This window comes from Lathyrus oleraceus, chromosome 2 (genome assembly GCF_024323335.1).
Source record: "Lathyrus oleraceus cultivar Zhongwan6 chromosome 2, CAAS_Psat_ZW6_1.0, whole genome shotgun sequence".
Taxonomy (NCBI): domain Eukaryota; kingdom Viridiplantae; phylum Streptophyta; class Magnoliopsida; order Fabales; family Fabaceae; genus Lathyrus; species Lathyrus oleraceus.
The window spans coordinates 216,199,664-216,220,362 of NC_066580.1; the positions used below are offsets into that span (position 1 = coordinate 216,199,664).

At 34.5% G+C, this 20,699-nt stretch overlaps 2 protein-coding genes, 1 long non-coding RNA gene and 1 pseudogene across 4 annotated transcripts; 1 reads left to right on the top strand and 3 right to left on the bottom strand.

The window, feature by feature from the left end:
• Positions 1–369: 369 nt before the first annotated feature.
• LOC127118939 (probable mannitol dehydrogenase) lies at positions 370–2,041 on the bottom strand. Its single transcript, XM_051049171.1, has 3 exons — positions 1,964–2,041; positions 825–978; positions 370–728 (listed from the first exon to the last, which is right to left on the bottom strand). Exons 1-3 carry the CDS (start codon positions 1,994–1,996, stop codon positions 523–525), a joined length of 393 nt encoding a protein of 130 aa, XP_050905128.1. The 5' UTR covers positions 1,997–2,041; the 3' UTR covers positions 370–522.
• Positions 978–1,675, bottom strand: LOC127120967 (probable mannitol dehydrogenase). The gene has a single exon (XM_051051593.1). The coding sequence runs from the start codon at positions 1,673–1,675 to the stop codon at positions 1,055–1,057; it is 621 nt and encodes a 206-aa protein (XP_050907550.1). The 3' UTR covers positions 978–1,054.
• Positions 2,042–8,369: 6,328 nt separating the features above from the next.
• LOC127118940 (uncharacterized) lies at positions 8,370–10,456 on the top strand. Of its 2 annotated transcripts, XR_007802457.1 has the most exons (4): positions 8,370–8,953; positions 9,063–9,151; positions 9,250–9,345; positions 10,028–10,456. It is a non-coding gene; the product is annotated as an uncharacterized LOC127118940 (long non-coding RNA). The 2 variants fall into 2 exon arrangements; XR_007802456.1 differs by having other exon boundaries at positions 8,372–8,953; positions 9,250–10,456.
• Positions 10,457–15,203: 4,747 nt separating this feature from the next.
• Positions 15,204–16,870, bottom strand: LOC127118938 (probable mannitol dehydrogenase; annotated as a pseudogene).
• Between the last annotated feature and the right edge of the window lie 3,829 nt (positions 16,871–20,699).

Here is a 20,699-nt window from a genome sequence, read left to right on the forward strand (position 1 = left end):
AATATTTATATTAACTCTAAAATGACTATTTGACTAATTAATAATTTTATGAAGTTTGAGTGATATTATGCTTTAACAAAATAATTGGTTCATATTCATGCCTTTATTCAAGGACAAAGAATTTGACAAAATCATTTACTACCATGCAAGTTCTTAATTTTTCAAAACCTAAAGAATTGCCAATTTATGGACCAGACAGACAAACCAACAAGATGTTCAAACAAGATTAAACTAAAAACAAGATAATTTAGAGACAAATACACAAAATGGAAAATCAAAATGATATCATGAATCATGATGTTATCACATCTTAGAATAGCTATATTATTCATTCTCATAATTATGAATCGTGCAAAATTTAAATCCTTATCATTTTAGCCTAAAGACACTTGATCTCATAGTCCAAAACCTTTGTTCACACCCCAATAATAAACAAATTGCGAAAATTGGATAAAACAAAACATTATTTGTTTCAGTGATTTAGAAACTGCCCGAAATTCAAACACTAAAGTTATGCAAAATTTAAGAAGCTGGTTTCAAAGTGTTTCCAATGTCAATCACAAATCGATATTTGACATCTGCTTTCAAGAGTCGCTCAAATGCGGTGTTAACATAATCCACAAGAATAACTTCAACATCAGGTTTCACACTGTGTTTAGCAGCAAAATCAACCATCTCTTGAGTCTCCTTCAACCCTCCAATCGCACTTCCAGCAACCAACTTTCTTCCTGCCAATCAATGTTATGTTACCATCATGAATACGTTATCGCTTCAAATCAAACAAGAGTTCTAGGAAATTATTTTTCATATATATTCTTGCTTACCCAAAAGTAAAGGAAAGACAGGAATCTCCAAAGGCTTATCTGGTGCACCAACCATTACAAGTTTTCCATGAGACTTCAGTAATCCAGTCAGAGGTCCGATGGGATGATTCATCGAAACTGTATCAATGATACCATCTAAAGAACCAACTGCAGCCTATAAAATTGTTACCATAATTAGTTATAGTTAATTGATTACCATTGCTAATATTTAAGTATCATAAAATCTGAATCTATATCTGCAACTTTTCTTGGTCGTGGCTTATCAGAAATGAGTCCGCCCCCAAGTGTTCTAATGCCTCATTTTCTTTGTTAGGCGATGTACTAATTACAATAACATTAGCACTGAAAGCTTTTGCGAATTTCACAGCTATGCGACCAAGCCCGCCAAGCCCAAAAACACCTATACGAAGCCCGTGCTTGTCTAGTCCATAACATCTAAGAGGACTATACACAGTGATACCAGCACAAAGGAGAGGTACAACAGCATCAAGAGGTAACTCATCAGGAATGCGAACCACTAAGAGCTCATCTGCAACCATGGAGTCAGAGTAGCCACCGGGTGTGGTTGCGCCGCTTGTGGGAGTATATTTAGGGCAGTAATTCTCAAGATTTTTCTCACAGTTTTCACAAGCTCGACATGAATCAACCATAAAGCCCACACCCACTTTGTCTCCAACTTTGAACTTTTCTACTTTGCTTCCCACCTTTGTCACAACACCAACAATCTCATGCTTGTATTTTGGTATATGAGAATTAATCAAATTAAAGCAATGGCATTGAAGGATTTCAAAAACAGAAACACAAAAACCACCGAAACGGTGACGGAAGGTGCTGATAATGTTATTTACCATTTTAATGATGAGAAAAAATCACAAATGAAAAGTCCTTACTGCCTCAAAATGTTGTTACGGATACAAAATTTTTAAAATTCAGAATATGATAGTAAATCATAGAAAATATTCTTTATAAATTCAAAATTTTGAAAAAAAATTGTTTTCCAATGAAAGTGGAATCAAATTGTATGGTCCAATGTGGTGATTAATTCACACCGAGATCATCGCGAAAGCCTTTATGAAACCACAACATAAAACACTTATATAATAACTTGATTAAGAGTAATGATTTTAATTAAAACTTACCCAGGAACAAGTGGATAGGAGGTCATGCCCCATTCATTCTTTGCCATATGGAGATCTGTGTGACATATCCCACAGTACAATACCTTGAATGCCACATCCTTGTCATTTGTTTCCCTGAATAATAATAATAATAATAATAATAATAATAATAATAATAATAATAATAATAATAATAATAATAATAATAATAATAATAATAATAATATTAATAATAATAATAGTAATAATAATATTAATAATAATAATAATAATAATAATAATAATAAAAAAAATAATAATAATAATAATAATAATAAAAATAATAATAATAATAATAATAATAATAATAATAATAATAATAAAAACAACAACAACAATTAGGTAGTGAAAAAATGTATAGAATAAAGAGGTGAATGAATGAATGAAATGAACCTTCTAGAAAAACTGAAAGGGGAGAGAACGCCAGAAGTATCTCTAGCTGCCAAACTGAAGGCAGTGAATAATACAATTTATTTCTTAGTATTTACTCCCTCCGTTTCTTTTTAAGTGTCGTTTTAGCATAAAGCTCTCCAACCAAGATAAATGAATTGTTATAATTTTTTTCCCATTGTACCCTCATTTTAATCCACCATATACTTTCTCTTTCTAAATAAAATTCATTAATATAAGTACTCATTAATTTTTATTGACCAGCCAATACTTTGAATAGGAATGGGAGTTATGTATGGGAATGAGAGTACGTATTAAGAAAGAGAATTTTATGGAAAATGTGGAGTGAGTTATTACATATATTAAGAAAGAAAAATTTATGGAAAATATAAAGTTGAGTTATTTAAATAGTAAGGGTATAATTGACAAATTGTAACATTAAAACATCAAAACGACACTTAAATAGGAACAAAAAAAATCTTCTAAAACGACACTTAAAAAGAAACGGAGGGAGTAGTAACAATGAAACTATATCGATATTGTACATATGTGAGATGAGCTATTTATAATCATCATGTGTTGTTTTGTTCTTGTATTGACATATTATGTGACGTTATGTATTTAATTTATTTTTTTGGCATATTTGATTATGTTTTTGTTTGCTCTTAAATAAATTCTCAAAAGTAGTTAACATTTAATTAAAAGCTTATTTCTTTTTTTTTTCTTCCTTTTTTTCCTTTTAATAAAATTTAAATAAGTAATAATGATTTTTCTCTTTTCTTCTTTTTTCCTTCTCATACAAATTTCAATAAATAATAATGATTTTTTTTCCTTTTTTTCTTCTTTTTTACTTATAAAAAATATTGATTTTTCTATTTCATTTTGAGTGTCAGATTTATCAAACAATTTATCAATTGAGTGCCACCTTTTATTAATAATATAACATTAATCATTTTTGTTTGTTTGTATTATTTAGTTATTATTTTTTAATTTATTTGTATCATTTCCAAATGATTAAATAGTAATATGAAGGGAAAAAAGAAGTGAAGGAAAGAATTTTATAAATTAAATGTTAAATCCAATTAATTCATCAAACATAAAATATATCTAATTATATTTTGGTTTAATTGACGCTTTGGTCCCCATCACTCTATTTTAAATTTAAATATTTTAGATCCCCTATTTTTAATTTAAACAATTTTGGTCTCCCTCTCATACTTTTGCACTTAAAATTAACTATGTTTTTATTTTTTAAACGACAAGTTACATGCAAAATACGACAAATCATCGAATATAAATTTGTTATTGAACTTTGTAGATGAAAATATAAGTTAAAAAGCAAAAAATCTCATCGATTTTATATGAAAAAACATGAGAAAGGGAATGAAACCGTGTGGATTTAAAGTAGGGAGACCAAAATTATTTGAAATTAAAATAGGGGAATTCATTTCGTGCATCAGACAAAATTGGGAGACTAAAATTGTAATATAGCCTCATATTTTTCATGAATAAATATTCTCTTATTAATTATTTATTTGGCTAAAATAATTTAACATAACACCAACATAATGGAAACCAATTTTTTTTGGTAAATATCTTTTTGCAAGACTCTATCAAGAAACATGGTATTATAATTGAGATTATATAGAAATAAAAGGCAAACAGACAATAAGTTGTGACGCTGTCCCTTTTTGAATGACAAAACCAATTTTCTTAAAAACTACATCCATTGTCCTTGGTGACACAAGATTGCTCTGCATGAGTCTTTTCACTATCTACAAAGATCTACTACTTCTAGTGCTAAAAAAATCAAAAGTCTCAAAGGAAAATGGTATGAAAGCATGTTGATTATCGAAACACATTTTCTCGTGTTAAGCCATTTTACTTAAAGCAACTTTAAAGGTTGCATGCGCCATAGTAAAATCTCCATCCCTTAGCCCCAACTGTAAGGAAACATCATTCAAGTCTGCACATGCATGTTTTCCTCCTACCCACTCATATACCTGAACAACTACTGGTATGGGTGTCGATCTCCCCTTTCGTGGGTCAGTAAAAAAATTCACAAGTGTCTCTTTCTTTACATATATTCTAGCTCACCGAAATATATCAAATGAGACATTCCTAATAAAGTCATGTTATTAATTGAAGAATGAAAGCTCTTTATAATGAACCGTGTATCCCCAAATGTATCCAAGCACGCCTTGCGGTAAATAAGGCAAACCTCTAGGAAATAAAAGAATCATAGGTCGATATTTAAGGATAGTACGATATGGGACATATGTTGACCTAGTCCAACTATACGAATAGAAAAGAGAAAATCATGAGCATGTGTTGCTTGCAAATAATCAAATATTATTTTATGTCTTGTGGTCAAGTCAAACTTTACTTAAAAGGGAACTCACCAAAACATGTTGTACTTAAGGAGGGACGATGTCTTTGCTAGTAGAAATGCTAAGATAAAAATTTGGAATCACAATACTAAAAGCATCCAAAGCTCTGTCAAAATAAAATTCCATCCATACATCTCAATATCTCTCAATATATGATCCTGTAACGTCCAATATTATGACTTATATGTAACACCCTAACAACCCCAACGCGAAATAATGTAATTTCAAAAAAAAAATTATGCACATAGGGTGTCACACAAACACAACATAACCTGCTTCGTAACACGGGTTAGATAAAACATATAATAACTTAACATTTGTCATCATATACTCGCCTTTACATAGGCTCATCACAACATAAATAATTCAAATAAAGTAACTCAATAACGAATAAGTCGCATAACTCCTCGTTCAAACATATAACATGGTTATGGAAGAATTCCTTCAACATCGACAACTTAAAAAATAATAACAAATAATAAAGCATAATGCTTTCCCGCCCAGTGTTACATATTAGAGCAACGAAGTCTTAAATATCACATAAAATTAGAAAATAAGAGTAACCTCATGCCATCCTTCACCTCTAAGTAGCTAATCACTTACCTACTCGTATGTACCCTAAGAAGAGCACAAAATCACACAAACAACAAAGGTTGAGAATACACTTGAAATATATAATGGTGCAAAAGTATGCAAGGGTAGCCTAAACAAACATCAACAATCATTTCAAAACCAGTCATTCAATTAACCATATAAGCATTCTCAACCACCAACGTCAACATAGTCATTCAATTACATATGCAAACAATGAGTGCAATGTACTTAACACCATGACTTTACATTCATACGGTACCATTATGTACAACACATGTCCATCTCGCTCTTGAATTCCCACCTTAAAACCATATCACACAAATTCTCTACTAACACATTTAGTAATGCTTCACTGATTCCCATCTAGAACCGGCTACTCACTCCTGAATACACACCATCAGACCAGAGCATACCAAAATTGGACCAAAGTCCATACACCATGATGCAAGATTTTCAACAACATGCAATATCACCAAAATTATCACCATGTAATTACCAAAAGTATGCACAACATAACACCAATTGATTAATTCCACAATCATTAATAAACGAAACCAAAATATCTCCAAAGAGTGGCCAAACAGTAGCCTAATCTCAACATAACATCAAAATCAGACTGACAACTCAATTCCACACAACTGAGCGAACGACATTCATTCTAGCAACATGAAGGGTTACACGTCACTAAGGTGACGCTCATCATCTGCCCATGCCACCTCATTTGTCATCCCTATGATGCTTGCCCTATAAACTTCGGTCTGGGGACCATGACGATCTACCAGTCACACAACTGATGCGCATATGCGTCTCAAAGGCCATGACGACTTGGTCGTCATGAGGGTGACACCCGTCACCCTGAAGCAGAAGACAAAAACTTCTTTTTTGGCCATTGAGTTCAGTGTATAACTTTGATTTTCCCTTCCCATCCCTCAAATCGATCAGCAAAATTAGGGAAAACAATATCTAACATCAATACATCATATATCTATCAATTAACATGGATTTTCTTTAATTAATCATGGATTTTACATGTTTTGCTCATCACACATATATAAACACCAATTCATACTATCAACACTAACACGAACACACAATTTCCATGGTAAATTAGTACCCGAAATTCGCATAATACAACACATAATTCATGTTATCACAGAAATCAAGTTATATTCAACAATCATTCATCAAAAAGGAAAAATTAGGGGAAAACTCAATGGGATTAAGGACTTCCCTCTATCCAATGGGGTCCAAAAGAAAGTATTGTTGTGTACAAGGAACAATATATCATTGGCCGGGGAAGAAATGGTCCAAGATCAAAAAAGAATAGAATTTTGGATCCATGAAGGAGATAGACTCTGAATCAAAGAGAAAACCGACGTCTTAGCCAAAAAAGAGTGAATTAAATGTTTGGGGACGATCCAAACAACTCTTGACTCATGATGTGGATTATAGTTATATCGTCCTAAAAAGATGTAAATGGAGTCCAAGGAGAAGTATATTTAGTCTTAAAAAGATGGTATCGATTGAATGAATGAGGAAGGAAGGATTATGATTAATAAATAGGATAGCTCACGAAGAATTCGAATTCTACTGCCTACGTATCCTCATAGTGCAATAAGGAAATTAGAGCTTTTGTTGTTCAACCCACTAGGAATGAAAGAAAGATGATTGATGAGGCAAAAGAAAATGATTAATTGAATGTGGAACAAACTTGATAGTTATTTGGTAAGAACCAGACTAAAGTCTATAGGTAAATGTGGATACGATGAGCAACGAATCAAACGTCCCGCACCCAAAGATATCCAAAATGAAAGTAGGAAAGCTCCAGTCTCATCCCTTCTTTACTACTTAAGGCTCGTGACATGTAATTCTCATCCTAACTTTCAAGTTGTTGGAGAAGAGTCTTTGTTGTTGCTTGTAGTGATGATGAATACCTTATCAATCATTCGATTCGAATTGCACTAATAGGTGAATATGATGAGCAATTAGGTCAAGCGTCATGTACCCAAAGATATTCAGAATCGGGGTAGGAATTCTCCAGTCCCATTTCTTCTCCATTTCTTAAGGATCATGTCGTACAACTCTAATTTTGATTTAACAAGCTCTTGAAGAACCACCTTTGATGTGCCTTGTATGATCCACTACTTGGTATGATTGAAGATGCCTTGATTGAGAGTCTGACCTAAGGCCTCGAGCTCCACAACTTACAGAAAAAGTCTTATTAAGTGACCAAGGATCTTTTGTCATTCCAATTAGGCTGCGGGATTATACAAGATCAAAGGATTTAGTTGATCAAAATTGCTTTTGATCAACTTGAATCGAGAGTTTGATTTGATTTTGTGAACTAGGTTACACCTAATCTAAAGGTTAGAATTTATTACAAATTATTCTAAAGGATCATGCAATTGTTAATTAGAACCTGATTAAAATTCTATGTCTAAGTTTACTCCTAAGGGAACATGTCATGTTAAATGGCTAAAACAACAAAATAATCTCAAAGGGGTAATATCATCATTTCACGAGAAATCCAATTATCAGCACAAAATGAATTCTAGTTAAAATATATAGCCTAAACTTTGATTAAGTCTAGAAATTGGTTTTAACATAACGTTAAAAAATTGACTAAATCCTAAAATCGATCAAAACCTAACTAAACCTAAATAATTCTAATTAAATTCTATACCGAAATCTAATTAAATCCTAGATTCTAATTAAAATTCTAAAGCCTAATTAGAAGATCTAAGAGTCTTGTAATCCTAAAAAAACAATAGCCTAATTAACAACTCATTAAGCCAAAATAACTTGATTTAAAACAAAGGGTGTAGAACCTGAAATTGTGGTATGTTAGCAAAACGGGTTGGGACTTATAGTTGCTGGCCCAACCATTGAATTAAAGGATTTTAGGGATGAGGCCTCATAAAAGAGGGTGCACCTCACGAAGATTCATATTGGGCCTTAGGCCCACGGAGCTAAACCCGCATTCCAAACCCGGTCCGAAGCTAGAGTCTTCGCAACGTCTTCTTCCTTCCAACTTCATTTGTCATGCCTTCTAGAAACCCTTCGGACACAACGAATATGATGACGAGATCGACATGAATCGCGGCGTTCCACCTTCAGACCCCAACCATCTTTGTGTTCGCGCTTTGGAATTCACGGATTGCGTCTTGAAGAGTTCTTCATCGCGATTCGGAAGAAATGGTATCGTGACTTGCGATTCGTTAATGGAGCTCAAGGATGCAAAGTCGCGTCTCAAGCTCAACATTACGTTCATGGATAGTAATGTGTTCCTTACTCGCTCACGATTCACGTTCGTGGCATCGCGTTCTGGCATTCATCACCATCTGCTTCAACGTCGCATGTTCCAACATCCATCATCGTGACTTCGAACTCAGAAGCAAGGCGGTGCATTTGCGATTGCGTCACGGAGTTCTCCATCGTAGATTTACGGTCTTAGAACTGTGTAATCCGTCGGTTTCACATGAGAATTCGCTTCACCGATTCAATGATTCAACGCTCCAATCGTCAAATCCTGCTGTGGAAAAATGGCGTCGAAAAATAGATCCAAGTCGTACCGGATCATTGCTTTGATGGTGAATTGGTATGAACTCTTTTCTTCTTCTTATTCTTCAATTTTCTTTCTCCTCTTCAGTCCTTCTTGGAACTGCTTCTGTTTAAAGATTCATACCATGTCATTCTTCCCTTTTCAGCTTCTTCGATGTGGTGCTGTTAGCAAGAAGTACTCTCATTTTGGAATTGGAAGAGGATGGAGATTGAAGCTCATTCTGCCGGATTGAAGGTTGAACGTTGTGGATTGATTTATTTTAGGAATTCAATTTAAAGGTTGAGTTCTTTTGATGAAGAAGGTTCTGAATGTGTGTTGAGAGTTTTGTGCAGGATATGGAGGAATATTGCAGAAGGTGAATTGAAGATTGCAGAAGGTGAATTTGCTACCAAATTGGGGAGATTTTTGCAGAATGAATCATGCCCCAGGTTGAAGATAGGCGCGCCTCTTATATACATCTTCGTTATGTTTTCAAATTCACATGAAATGGCTTCCAAATTCTCCCTCAAATTAAGAAATTTGTTACAAGTTAGTTATAGATGCAATTCCAAATGAAATGTTAATTGTCAATGGAATCTCTTCTAAATTCAGTTAGTTTTGAAATGAAATGAAAATTATAAACTGAAATTTGATGAGATGCCTTTTGGTTAGTTAGTTAGGGATATTTTAGAGTCAGTTGAATGAGTATACAATTTCGGTTAGGTTGTTAGCTGATTTAGTTTGGAATGGAGAGTTTTAATTTCTGTTTGTTTTAATTTCAGTTGCAGTTAGTGAATTTGGGTATTGACTCCGCCGAAAATTTAGTCACCAATAATTCTGCCAGATGAGGCATGTACTAGTGAAAAAAAATCTATTATTGCTTATTTGCAGGTGTTCTGTTAGTGAACCAGTTCTACTTATTTTGTTTATTAAGTTCAAATAGTTATTTTGTTAAACTAAAATTAAAATATCAAGTTTCTGTTAAGTGGTATTGTTAGATGTGGATTGGAAGCGCATTGGTGGAGCTGGAGTTGTCGCTATTGTATATGCTTGGTTCAACTATTTGTTTTTGTTTCGAATGCTTGGTTAATGAATAATGTGAGTTTATTTTTTTATGACTTGGTTTTGCAGATCGGATGCTATGCGATATTATTTGGAAATATGGTTGTGATGACATGATGATTGAACTGACCTATGTTTACATGGTTGTTGTATGTATGGTTCATTGGCTTTGAGAGACATTGGTTATCATGGAGCAAGGTTTGGTTTTACATGGTTTGCTTGTGATTTGACCATGGAGCTGATTTGGCATGGATCATTGCTTGGAATTAATTTTTGGGATGTAGGATATTCTTTTGGGTTTATGTTTGAATGGTGTAATTTAGAATTTGTTGTAATTTGGAAGTGTAATGGTGCAATCATGGTTACGCTTAAATGAATGTGGTTATGTATTTTGATTTGAGTGAGAAATGTGAATTTCTAATGATTTGGGAATGTTGGTTTTCAAATAGCTTTTGTATTGACAATGGTTATGAGATGAAGATAGTTATTTGAAATGTACATGGATTGTGATTTATGTTGATTTATGTATGGTAGTATGAGAAACATTGGATTAATGACTTAATGATCAAAGTTTAGAATTATTGATGTGTATGGTTTAGAATGATTTTTGGTTAGATGGTTGACTTTGGTAACTGGTAGACCAAAAAGTTAATTATTGACTAAAGTTAACATTTGACCAAAGTTCACAAATTATGTACTTTTTCATGTAACGAACAATGTGATGGCATGTAATGGCTATTGGAATGAAGTATTGGTGAATTTAAATGAATTGACTTTGAATGGATATAATACTTGAATTTGTATGAAACTTTAATCTTATACGAACTGGATATTGTAATGGATGAATTTGAACATGAAGTTTACAATTTGGATGGAAATGACTTGAATCAAGACTTGTAACCCGAATAGAACCAAAACAAAGATCCATGAATGAGACCTTGAATAAACAATGTCATGAATGCACCATAGATCTATGGATAGATCATGAATGAACCATGACCAAATCAATGAATGGGCCATGCATTTGAGATGACTAGACGAAATGGACCCTAGCAGGGCATGCTTCCATGAGCTAAGCATGAAGAGATGATCAGATGAAAAGAATCTAAACAAGACAAGAATAAGGTATGGGCTAAGCATGGAAACAAAACCAAGGAAACAACATGAATGTCTAAGAATAAGAGGCCATGAGACGAACCTTAACCAAGCAAATGGGTCAAACACAATGGATGATGAAGAATAAAATGAAATTTGGGTTATTGGGCATGATTAGGGCTTGAGTAAGGTCAAGATCACAATGTCTAGCATGAACCAAGAATATCAAGCCAAGCAAGAAGTCAACACAAGTAATCCATCAATATTATGAACTACAGTTAAGGCTTCCGACACCTCAATGCAAGGCGCATGATTTACAAACATCCCAGATCAATAGTGAGGGTTTTGAGGAATACCAAGTTCAAAAGTCAACCAACATGGCCCTCATGCACCAATTATCCCTAATTAGGGTTTCAAACACAATACAAAGCTCCATAAGCTACACCTCAGATCATGGACCCACAATTAGGGTTTAGAAGTCAGATATCCACAAAATCAATCACAAGATCCTCAAGATCAAGAATTAGGGCTGACATATCCAGATGAATGTCAAGATGTAGGCCTTAGGAGTTAAGGTCCCAAAGAATCGAGCAGTTAGAGTTTCAACCCATATGATGAGAAAAACCACCATCTTCAGGCCAAAACCCTGATTTTCATTGCACAACCTTGAACTTACGATGATTGATAGCATATGTTAATCATAAATGAAGGATGCACATGAATGAAATATGAATGAGTATGGATGGATATCAAGTTATAGGTTATATGGAAAGCAAAAGGGGAGGGAAAGTTTTGGGGTATGACAGTGATTCCCAGAATGCCCCCATATATTCTCCTATTTACCAAATTACCCTTTTTACTCTAATTTTATTTAAATATTAGTAATCCTCATAATTCTCTAATATTTTTAATTTTATTATTTAATTAAATAACTAGAACTATGCTCCACCAACCCAAACACCTTATACTAATATCAACCATCTAAACACCATCCGAATGCATACAAAAAATGAATTTAAATAATTAAACATACGCAAATTCAATTAAATAAATAAATTAGAAAAACAGAGTGCTACAACTCTCATCCACTTAACGAATTTTTTCCCTAAAAAATTACTTAGAGGAAACATAGTCGGATATGACTCCCTCATCTGGCTCTCCAACTCCCAAGTTATGCGTCCACTAGCTGGTCCTCCCCACACTACCTTCACTAAGGCAATCTCCTTACCATGCAACTGCTTCACTTCTTGATCCTCTATCTGCGTGGGTGATGCCTCAACAGTCAAGTTCTCTCTCACATGTACACCATCAACTTTGATCACATGAGACAAATTCAAAATGTATCTCCTCAACTGAGACACATGAAACACATAATGAAGATTAGCAAGCAGCGGTGGAAAAGCAGTCTGATAGGACACCTCTCTTATCCTCTGCATAATATTATATATACCAACAAACATGGCATGGGATTTCAAGACTTCAAAGCTCGACCAACACCAGTTACCGGCATAAATCGCAAAAACACATAAGCTCCCTCTTGGAACTCAAGTGTTTTCCTCCTTTTATCATGGTAACTCTTCTGACGCTTTGGGAAGCTTTCATCTTATCTTGAATCATCTTGATCTTTTTAGTGGTCTGTTGAACTATCTCAGGTCCAAGCACAACACTTTAACCTGATTCATACCAACACAAAGGTGTTATACACCTTATACCATACAAAGCCTCGAACGGTGTCATTCCAATGCTAGAATGGAAATTGTTGTTGTAGGTTAACTCAATCAACGACAAGTAGTTATCCCAAACACCACCTTGTTCTAGCACATAAGCCCTTAACAGATTCTCCAAGGATTGGGTAGTCCTTTTCATCTGAATGTTCATTTGCAGATGATAAGCATAACTCAACTCCAGCTTAGTACCCATCAATTCTTGCAAACTTTGCCAAAATCTCGTTGTGACCTCAGATCCCTATCTGACACAATACTCGACGGAAAACCATGCAGACTAACAAATTTCTCAATATACAACTCGACTAACTTCTACAAAGGAAAATAGATCTTAATTGGAATTAAATGAGATGATTTAGTCATTCTATCAATAATAACCTAAATGGAATCACATTCATTCTTTGTCTTCGGAAAACTCGTCACAAAATCCATATAAATGATATCACACTTCCAGTCATGAATACTCAACAGTTGCATCAGGCCATACGACTTCCGATTTTCAATCGTCGACTTCTGGCAAGTCAAACAAGCATAAATAAACTCGGCCAACTCCTTCTTCATTCCTGGCCACCAAAACATTTTCTTCAAATCTTGATACATTTTAGTGGCACTAGGATTAATACTCATACCACTCATATGACCTTCCTCAAGAATAATCTTCTTAAGTGTTGGTACATCTGGTACACAAACCTTGTCTTTGAATCTCATCACACCATTCTTGTCGACTATGAAATCACCTCTTTTACTTTGATTGATTAACATTAGCCGGTCATCCAATCCCAAATTGATTTTCTAACCTTCTGTGATCTCTTCATAGCTACCACTAGTCAACTTCAACATACATAACTTCATACTATTAGGAATCTCTTCACACACAAAACTCAGATCTCTAAAATGCTCAATCAATTCCAACTCTTAAACCATCAGCATCAACTTCCTACTTAATGCATCAGCTACAACATTGGTTTTACTCGGATGGTAACTCAAGCCAAAATCATAATCCTTCATAAATTTGAGTTATCTCATCTGCCTCATATTTAACTCCTTCTGATTGAATAGATACTTCAAACTCTTGTGGTCACTAAAATTTCAAATCTAGAGCCAAACAAATAATGTCTCCAAATTTTCAACGTGAACATCATAGCTGCCAACTCCAGGTCATGTGTAGGATAATTACTCTCATGAACCTTCAATTTCCAATAACCATAAGCCACAACCTGACTATTCTACATCAACACACCACCTAGACACATCTTTGAAGCATCACAATAAACTAAAAGGATTCACTTGGATTCTGAAAAATCAAAACTGGAGCAGACGTCAACTTCCTCTTGTGTTCACTATATTTGACATAACAATCGGTTGGAAAGCAACACTTCAGATGGTTGTTGTGTTATCAACCACTTAAGCGGAGTATATTATCTTCATTGAAGCTATGAAAGAAGCATTGTGGCTTGAAGGTGTTGCTAAGGAGCTAAAATTTCAAGGCCGAGTTATCACTATTAAATGTGATAGTAAAAGTACAATACATATGTCAAAGAACTCAGCCTATCAAGAGAGAATTAAGCACATCGATGTGAGGCTGCATTTTGTTAGAGAGATAATAAATCTTGAAGAAATCCAACTGCTGAAGATTTTGATTGATGACAATGTTAATATGATCACCAAGCTATTGCTAAGTTGCAAGTTCTTCCAGTGTATGCAATTGATAAAGTTGTATGATGAAAGCTAATTTGTTCTCTTAATGTTGTGGAGTTTGTTCCAAGGTCAAGATTTGTGGTATTTTGGATCGAAGTCTAGTCTCAACAGTAACTTCATGTTTTGACAGGATTTGTGCATGTTGTAGTCGAAGTCTATTAAAGCATGCAAGAGTCTAAGGTGTATGTGTTGTATTCGAAGCTTGTTGTAGTATGATGTCGAAATTTGTTAACTTGTAGTTTAAGTTAGCATGTCGAATTGGGGCAATTTGTTGGGCCAATTGTTTAGTATGTTAGTTGAAAGTTAGGGTTTAATTTTCTTATAAATAACATACTAGTAAACACTTCTCTATCAATCTCTGACAATCATGTCCAGCTGGAGAAAGTTCAGCTGAAGAAAGTGGTGTGGTTGAAATTCAATTGTAAATATTTTTCCTTAATATGTAACTGGATAAAGAGTTCAATTTTATATCACTTTGAATTGCCTTTCTCTTCACTTCTCTCTTTTCTTTTAGATTGTGATTTTCTTGTAAATCAAGAAACCAATCATATTATCTTTTTCAGACATCACTTTCACAACATTATTTATAACAAATTTTTCAACGCAATGTTAATAAAGTAGTTGATGTGAGACTATTAAGTCTTTCTCCCGACCAATTTTTCCAACCAATTTTTGTCAAAAATAAACAATTTTTTTAATAATAAAATATCGATTATTATATTTGAATATACCAGAAACTTAAACTTAAATAATATACCGACCATGTATATTACCTAAGAAAGGGGTTCAATCCAAAAAGCTTACATTGTTCATTCTCATGAATGTAAATCTTGCCAAATCTCTATAATTTTCAACAGCAAACATTCTATGTCTACTATCAAAAACACTTATTGCATACAAGAAGTGAAAAACAAATGACTATTCAAACTGCGAAATTTAAGAAGTTGGTTTCAAAGAGTTTCCAATCTCAATCACAAATCGATACTTGACATCTGCTTTCAGGAGCCGCTCCATTGCAGTGTTAACATAATCCATATCAATGACTTCGATTTCAGGTTTTATATTGTGTTTAGCAGAAAAATCAATCATCTCTTGAGTCTCTTTCAACCCTCCAATCGCACTTCCAGCAACCAACTTTCTGCCTGCCAATCAGCATCAAAATGTTATCGATTCTAATCAAACAATTTATCAATATTTTTTTTTCATATATATGATCGTTGCTTACCTTGAAGTAAAGGAAAGACAGGAAGCTCCAAAGGCTTATCTGGTGCACCAACCATTACCAGTTTTCCATGAGACTTCGGTAATCCAATTAGAGGCACAATTGGATGATTCGCAGAAACTGTATCAATGATACCATCTAAAGTACCCACTTCAGCCTGTAAAATTCTTAACCTTATTAGTCAATAGTTCAATTGCAAATTTTTTAGAATCATAATTTGAATTTATATATAATATACCTGCATTTTATCTTGGTGGCGGCTTATCAGAAATGAGTCAGCACCCAAGTGTTCTAATGCTTCTTTTTCTTTGTTAGGTGAAGTACTAATTACAGTAACATTAGCACCAAAAGCTTTGGCATACTTAACAACCATGTGACCAAGCCCACCAAGCCCAACAACACCTACATGAAGCCCGGGTTTATGGAGTCCAAAATATCTTAGAGGACTATAGACAGTGATGCCAGCACAAAGGAAAGGTGCAGCGGCTTCAAGCGGTAAGCTAAGGAATATGAATCACAAAATGTTCATCTGCGACCATTGAGTCAGAGTAGCCTCCATGAGTGATTGTTCCATCACCATGTTTAGCACCATATGTGAGTGTAGATCGAGGGCAATAATTCTCGAGACTTTCCTCACAATTTTGGCAGGTACGACAGGAATCAACTAAGCATCCCACTCCAACTCTGTCTCCAACTTTTGTCTACTTTGCTTCCCACTTCTGTCACTATACCAGCAATCTCATGCCTGTAGTCATACATACATGAATTATTATGAAATTGTAATAGAAAAGGATTTTAAAAAGCCTAACAGATGTGATTGTTTAAAGCATATACCCAGGAACTAATGGATACGTGGAGACGCCCCATTCATTCTTCACCATGTGGAGATCAGAGTGACATATCTCACAATACAATACTTTGAATGCCACATCTTTTTCATCAGTTTCTCTGAAATTCAATAAAATAAATTGTCAATTATTGGTGTAAAATAATACTAATAATTATCTAAAAAGATGAATTAAATTAATGAAGAAGAGGTGATATAAGTGAAGTGAACCTTCTGGAGAAATTGAATGGGGAGAGAACACCAGAAGGATCTCTAGCTGCATAACCAAAGGCTTTGTTAGGATGCTCCAATTCAGGTTATGTTGTTGCCATTTGAATGTGAAGAAAATGAAGTGAATGTCACTATGCTATGTATGTATGTCTCTTAGTCTGGGTGGTGGTGATAGAAAAAAGAATACTATGTTGGTTGTTTTCGATATTACAAGGATGTGGGAGTTATTTATAATGAGCAGCATATGCTGTGCTGTGTCGTGTTGCGAGGGGTTGTCGTCGTTGTTGTCGTATTTACGTATTCGGTGACGTTATCTATAGCGTGTTTGACATGTTAGGTGACGTTTTATTTTAAGAGGTCGGTCAAAAGTCGGAGACATTTGTACTTCCTTTTGTATTCAAAATAGTTACTACTTCCTTCCGTTTCGTATTACTCTCTTAGTCAAACTATTACTGCAACTTATTCTACACTAGTTTACTAATCTATTGAATACATTAAAGTTAGATAGGGTTTTAGCAAGGATAAAAGGACAATTAAATGAAAATATTTTATTTATAGTAAGAAATATTTTAAAACAGTAAACACTCTCTTCTTCTTCTTCTTCTTCTTATTATTATTATTATTATTATTATTATTATTATTATTATTATTATTATTATTATTTTAAAAGGAGGGGTAGAAGCCAAAAAAACAAAAAACACTACCTACGAAAAATCCAGGGAGAAACTTCCCCTAACAAGTGGGACAAATAGGCTGAGTCACCGCTATAGGACAATTATCATATAAAAAAGTTTCGATGTCATGATTAAAATTAAGATTGGCTAACGCATCCGCTATTTTATTTGTCTCCATGTAGACATTGAAAACTCTGATATTCCAATCTCTGCTCAACATCCCTTTCACATTATCAAGCATATTCTTTCTAGATATGATGATCACCTTATTTCTAGTGATTGCTTGATACACTTCCTTGTTGTCAATTTGCAGATTTATTCTTCTATAACCACTATCATAGGCCAGATGGCGACCAATTTAAACTACTTTCAACTAATATTCTAGAATTGAAGCTATTCCCATTTTGTGAGAAAAACCTCCATGCCAAGATCCTTAGTTGTCCCTAATTAATCCCCCACACCCTGCTTCCTTATTTTTCTTGACTGTTCCATCTGTGTTCAGAGTAAACGAATCGTCGCTAGGAGGAATCCAATTAATCATATGGGTGACTTCCGACACATGACATATCTTCTTTAACAAGGAAAAGTTTTCCTTGTACATAGTTGTTTTCTTATTGATATCATTCTTCAAGTTAGCAAGCATTATATAGTCTTCATTATGCTTCATTTGATTCCTCTAGTACCATAATATATGGCAAGTGATAGCCCATGTATTGCACCAAGTCACACCAGAGAGATTTCACATTAATATATTCTCGTAACACATGAATAACTGATTCCTCTTCACCATGAGAATCAGTACAGAAAGGCAAGTTTAAGTTTCTTAGAGAGAGCAATCGATTGGTTATCAAGCTATTATTTTTCACCAACCAAACAAAGGTTCTCACTCTTTCAGGAACTTCTAACTTTCAGATTCTACTCCAATCCTCAAAGGTATCATCAAAATCATTACATCTGATTAATTCATACACATTAGAGATACCTAATTCCTTATTCCTTATTCTAGGTACTAATTCCCTATTCCATTTCTGGTCAAACCCATGCTCTTATGGGTTAATGCATGATCCCTTAGTAGATGTTACTAAGTTCAGGGGCTTTTTCCCTGCTTACAACCGAACTAAATCCATAGTGAGCATCAAGGAACCCATAAATTTAGAGTACATGACTGCTACTCTGCATGTTTTTCGTTTATCCCCTCCTCCTAAAAGTAATGAGGATTACATTTTTGGGTGAACAAAACTGAAGCTAAAATGAGTGATACCTAGAAGATCAGAGGAATTTATGACCTAATTTAGATGTCGAGGACTGGTCCTCTTTATTGCCAAAATATGCTTGTCACATCTTTGTACTTTTGGAAAAGTACCGCCAACAAATTCCAACTTCCCTATGGGATGATGAAACCCACTATCTTCGACATAGCGACCATCACTGGCCTTTGCCCAACTGGCGAAAGCTTCAACCCCAATGAGAATGACGAGGATACCATAAATTTCAACACAAACTGTGCCAACTTTGGCAAATACATCGAAGACCATCATGACCTTACCACTGACGAAGTGTTTGATGAAGAATACATTCATTTTCTAGCTTCGTGGTTGTCGAGATGTATCTTTTACTGGAAATCCTTAAAGGTATCTAAGAGATACTTAACCCTAGTCAACCAATTACATGAAAGGCGAGATATTTATCTTGGCCAATTGATATTAGGGTCCCTCTATGAATCTTTAGGTTTAGCCACTAAATCCCTAAAAAACCTTCAACCTAAAGATAACTTGTTGTTGGTTAGGCCCTTATGGTTGCTCCAGTTATGGCTAAATTCCATGTTTGAACCTTCCCTAGATGTCAAAAAACCCAATGGTGCTGACGAAAACATTAAGAAAAAGTGTGTTGAAGGTACTCGACTTGATCAAATAACCCCAGCAGACAAAAATTGATCAGATCAAGAAGCTTTTTTGGCTTATTTCATTATGGTCGCCAAACGCCACAACTTCACCCGCACAATTTCTCTTTTTCATCTATAGAACTCAAGAGCCTAAATAGTTCACCAGAAAATTTCCTACTACTGGTGAACATGAGGTTGAACCAAAGAAGATATGGGTAGTTTTCCTCACTCTAAAGATTCTCTCGACTAGACTTGGGACCTCCAAGGAAAACGTGGAAATATTTTTCAATCAACCCAATTTGGTATCACGTTAATCTGGGGTTAGCTAAACTGTTCCCAAGTCCTTTTTTAGTCGAAAAACTGAACTCTGCCTTTGCATTGTCGATTACTCAGAGGATGAATACCTTTATTATCTTGTTCGACATGCTGCTGACCATGATGTACTCACCCCATTTTCTTTTCAACCAACCTTCTATTGCACCAAAGAATTCGAAACTTGGTGGAGAGCCTACCATGCAAAAGAATTTCTTGAGGTCGCAACATTATCTTGATATTTAACAGACACTTTCTCTTCTCTACGGTAAAAGTTAAAAAAAGGTATAGACAAACACATCAAAGAGATCCAAGCTTTCCAATGATATTTTGGAATTGTGTATGACCCCAATGATCTTAGTCAGACGACACATGAAGAAATTGTTACTCTTAAATAAAAAATGATGTTGAAACTTCCTAACTTGAAAATCCCTAATTATGTAAAGAATAAGAACATATTTGCACTGAACTATTATCCTCCCAAGTTTCCCCTTTTGACCACCAGTGAGATGGCTCTAGATTTTCCCCCTCCATTTCCATGGTGGTTCATCTGCGGAGAATACTTAAAGGTACTAAAAAACGAGAGCTTAAAACTTGCTAAACGAGTGACTCTGACTAAGCATGATCTATATAGTTTCAACTGACACCTTCATGTCGACAAAGACCATGTCAGGGTTGAAACCCTTATACATGAAGGTAACACAAGTGAATGATATCTCCAATCAACTTAACCAATTATTCTTCTCATCCTTATTTATAATTATCTTTGTATGCTTTCAGCGGTCGAACACAGGAAGAGAACAAGAGATGGTGTTAGTGCTTTCATAACTTTAAAGAAACTAGAGGTCGAAGCAACTCCAATAAAAAACTCACAGGTCAGTTCTAATATCTGAAACAATATTTTGAATTGTTTGCCATATTAATCATACTTGACTTTTCTCTATACAAATTTCTTTCCCTTATCCAGGCTGATGGCGAAAGTCGACCCATACCTGTTGAGGATTCCTCTCATAAACCTTAAGCTAAGAAGAAAAAGCCAAAAACTACTGGAGTTGGATCTAGAAAGGTTGTGCCTAA

What these genes read in the sequence shown, in the direction of transcription:
- LOC127118939 (XM_051049171.1), bottom strand. Translation starts at nt 1,996, where the DNA reads ATGGGGCATGACCTCCTATCCACTTGTTCCTGG. An exon ending in TCCTATCCACTTGTTCCTGG is followed by an intron (nt 979 to 1,963) that starts GTAAGTTTTAAT and finishes ACAATTTTATAG; the next exon opens with GCTGCAGTTGGTTCTTTAGA. An exon ending in TGTCTTTCCTTTACTTTTGG is followed by an intron (nt 729 to 824) that starts GTAAGCAAGAAT and finishes ATTGATTGGCAG; the next exon opens with GAAGAAAGTTGGTTGCTGGA.
- LOC127120967 (XM_051051593.1), bottom strand. Translation starts at nt 1,675, where the DNA reads ATGGTAAATAACATTATCAGCACCTTCCGTCACCGTTTCGGTGGTTTT.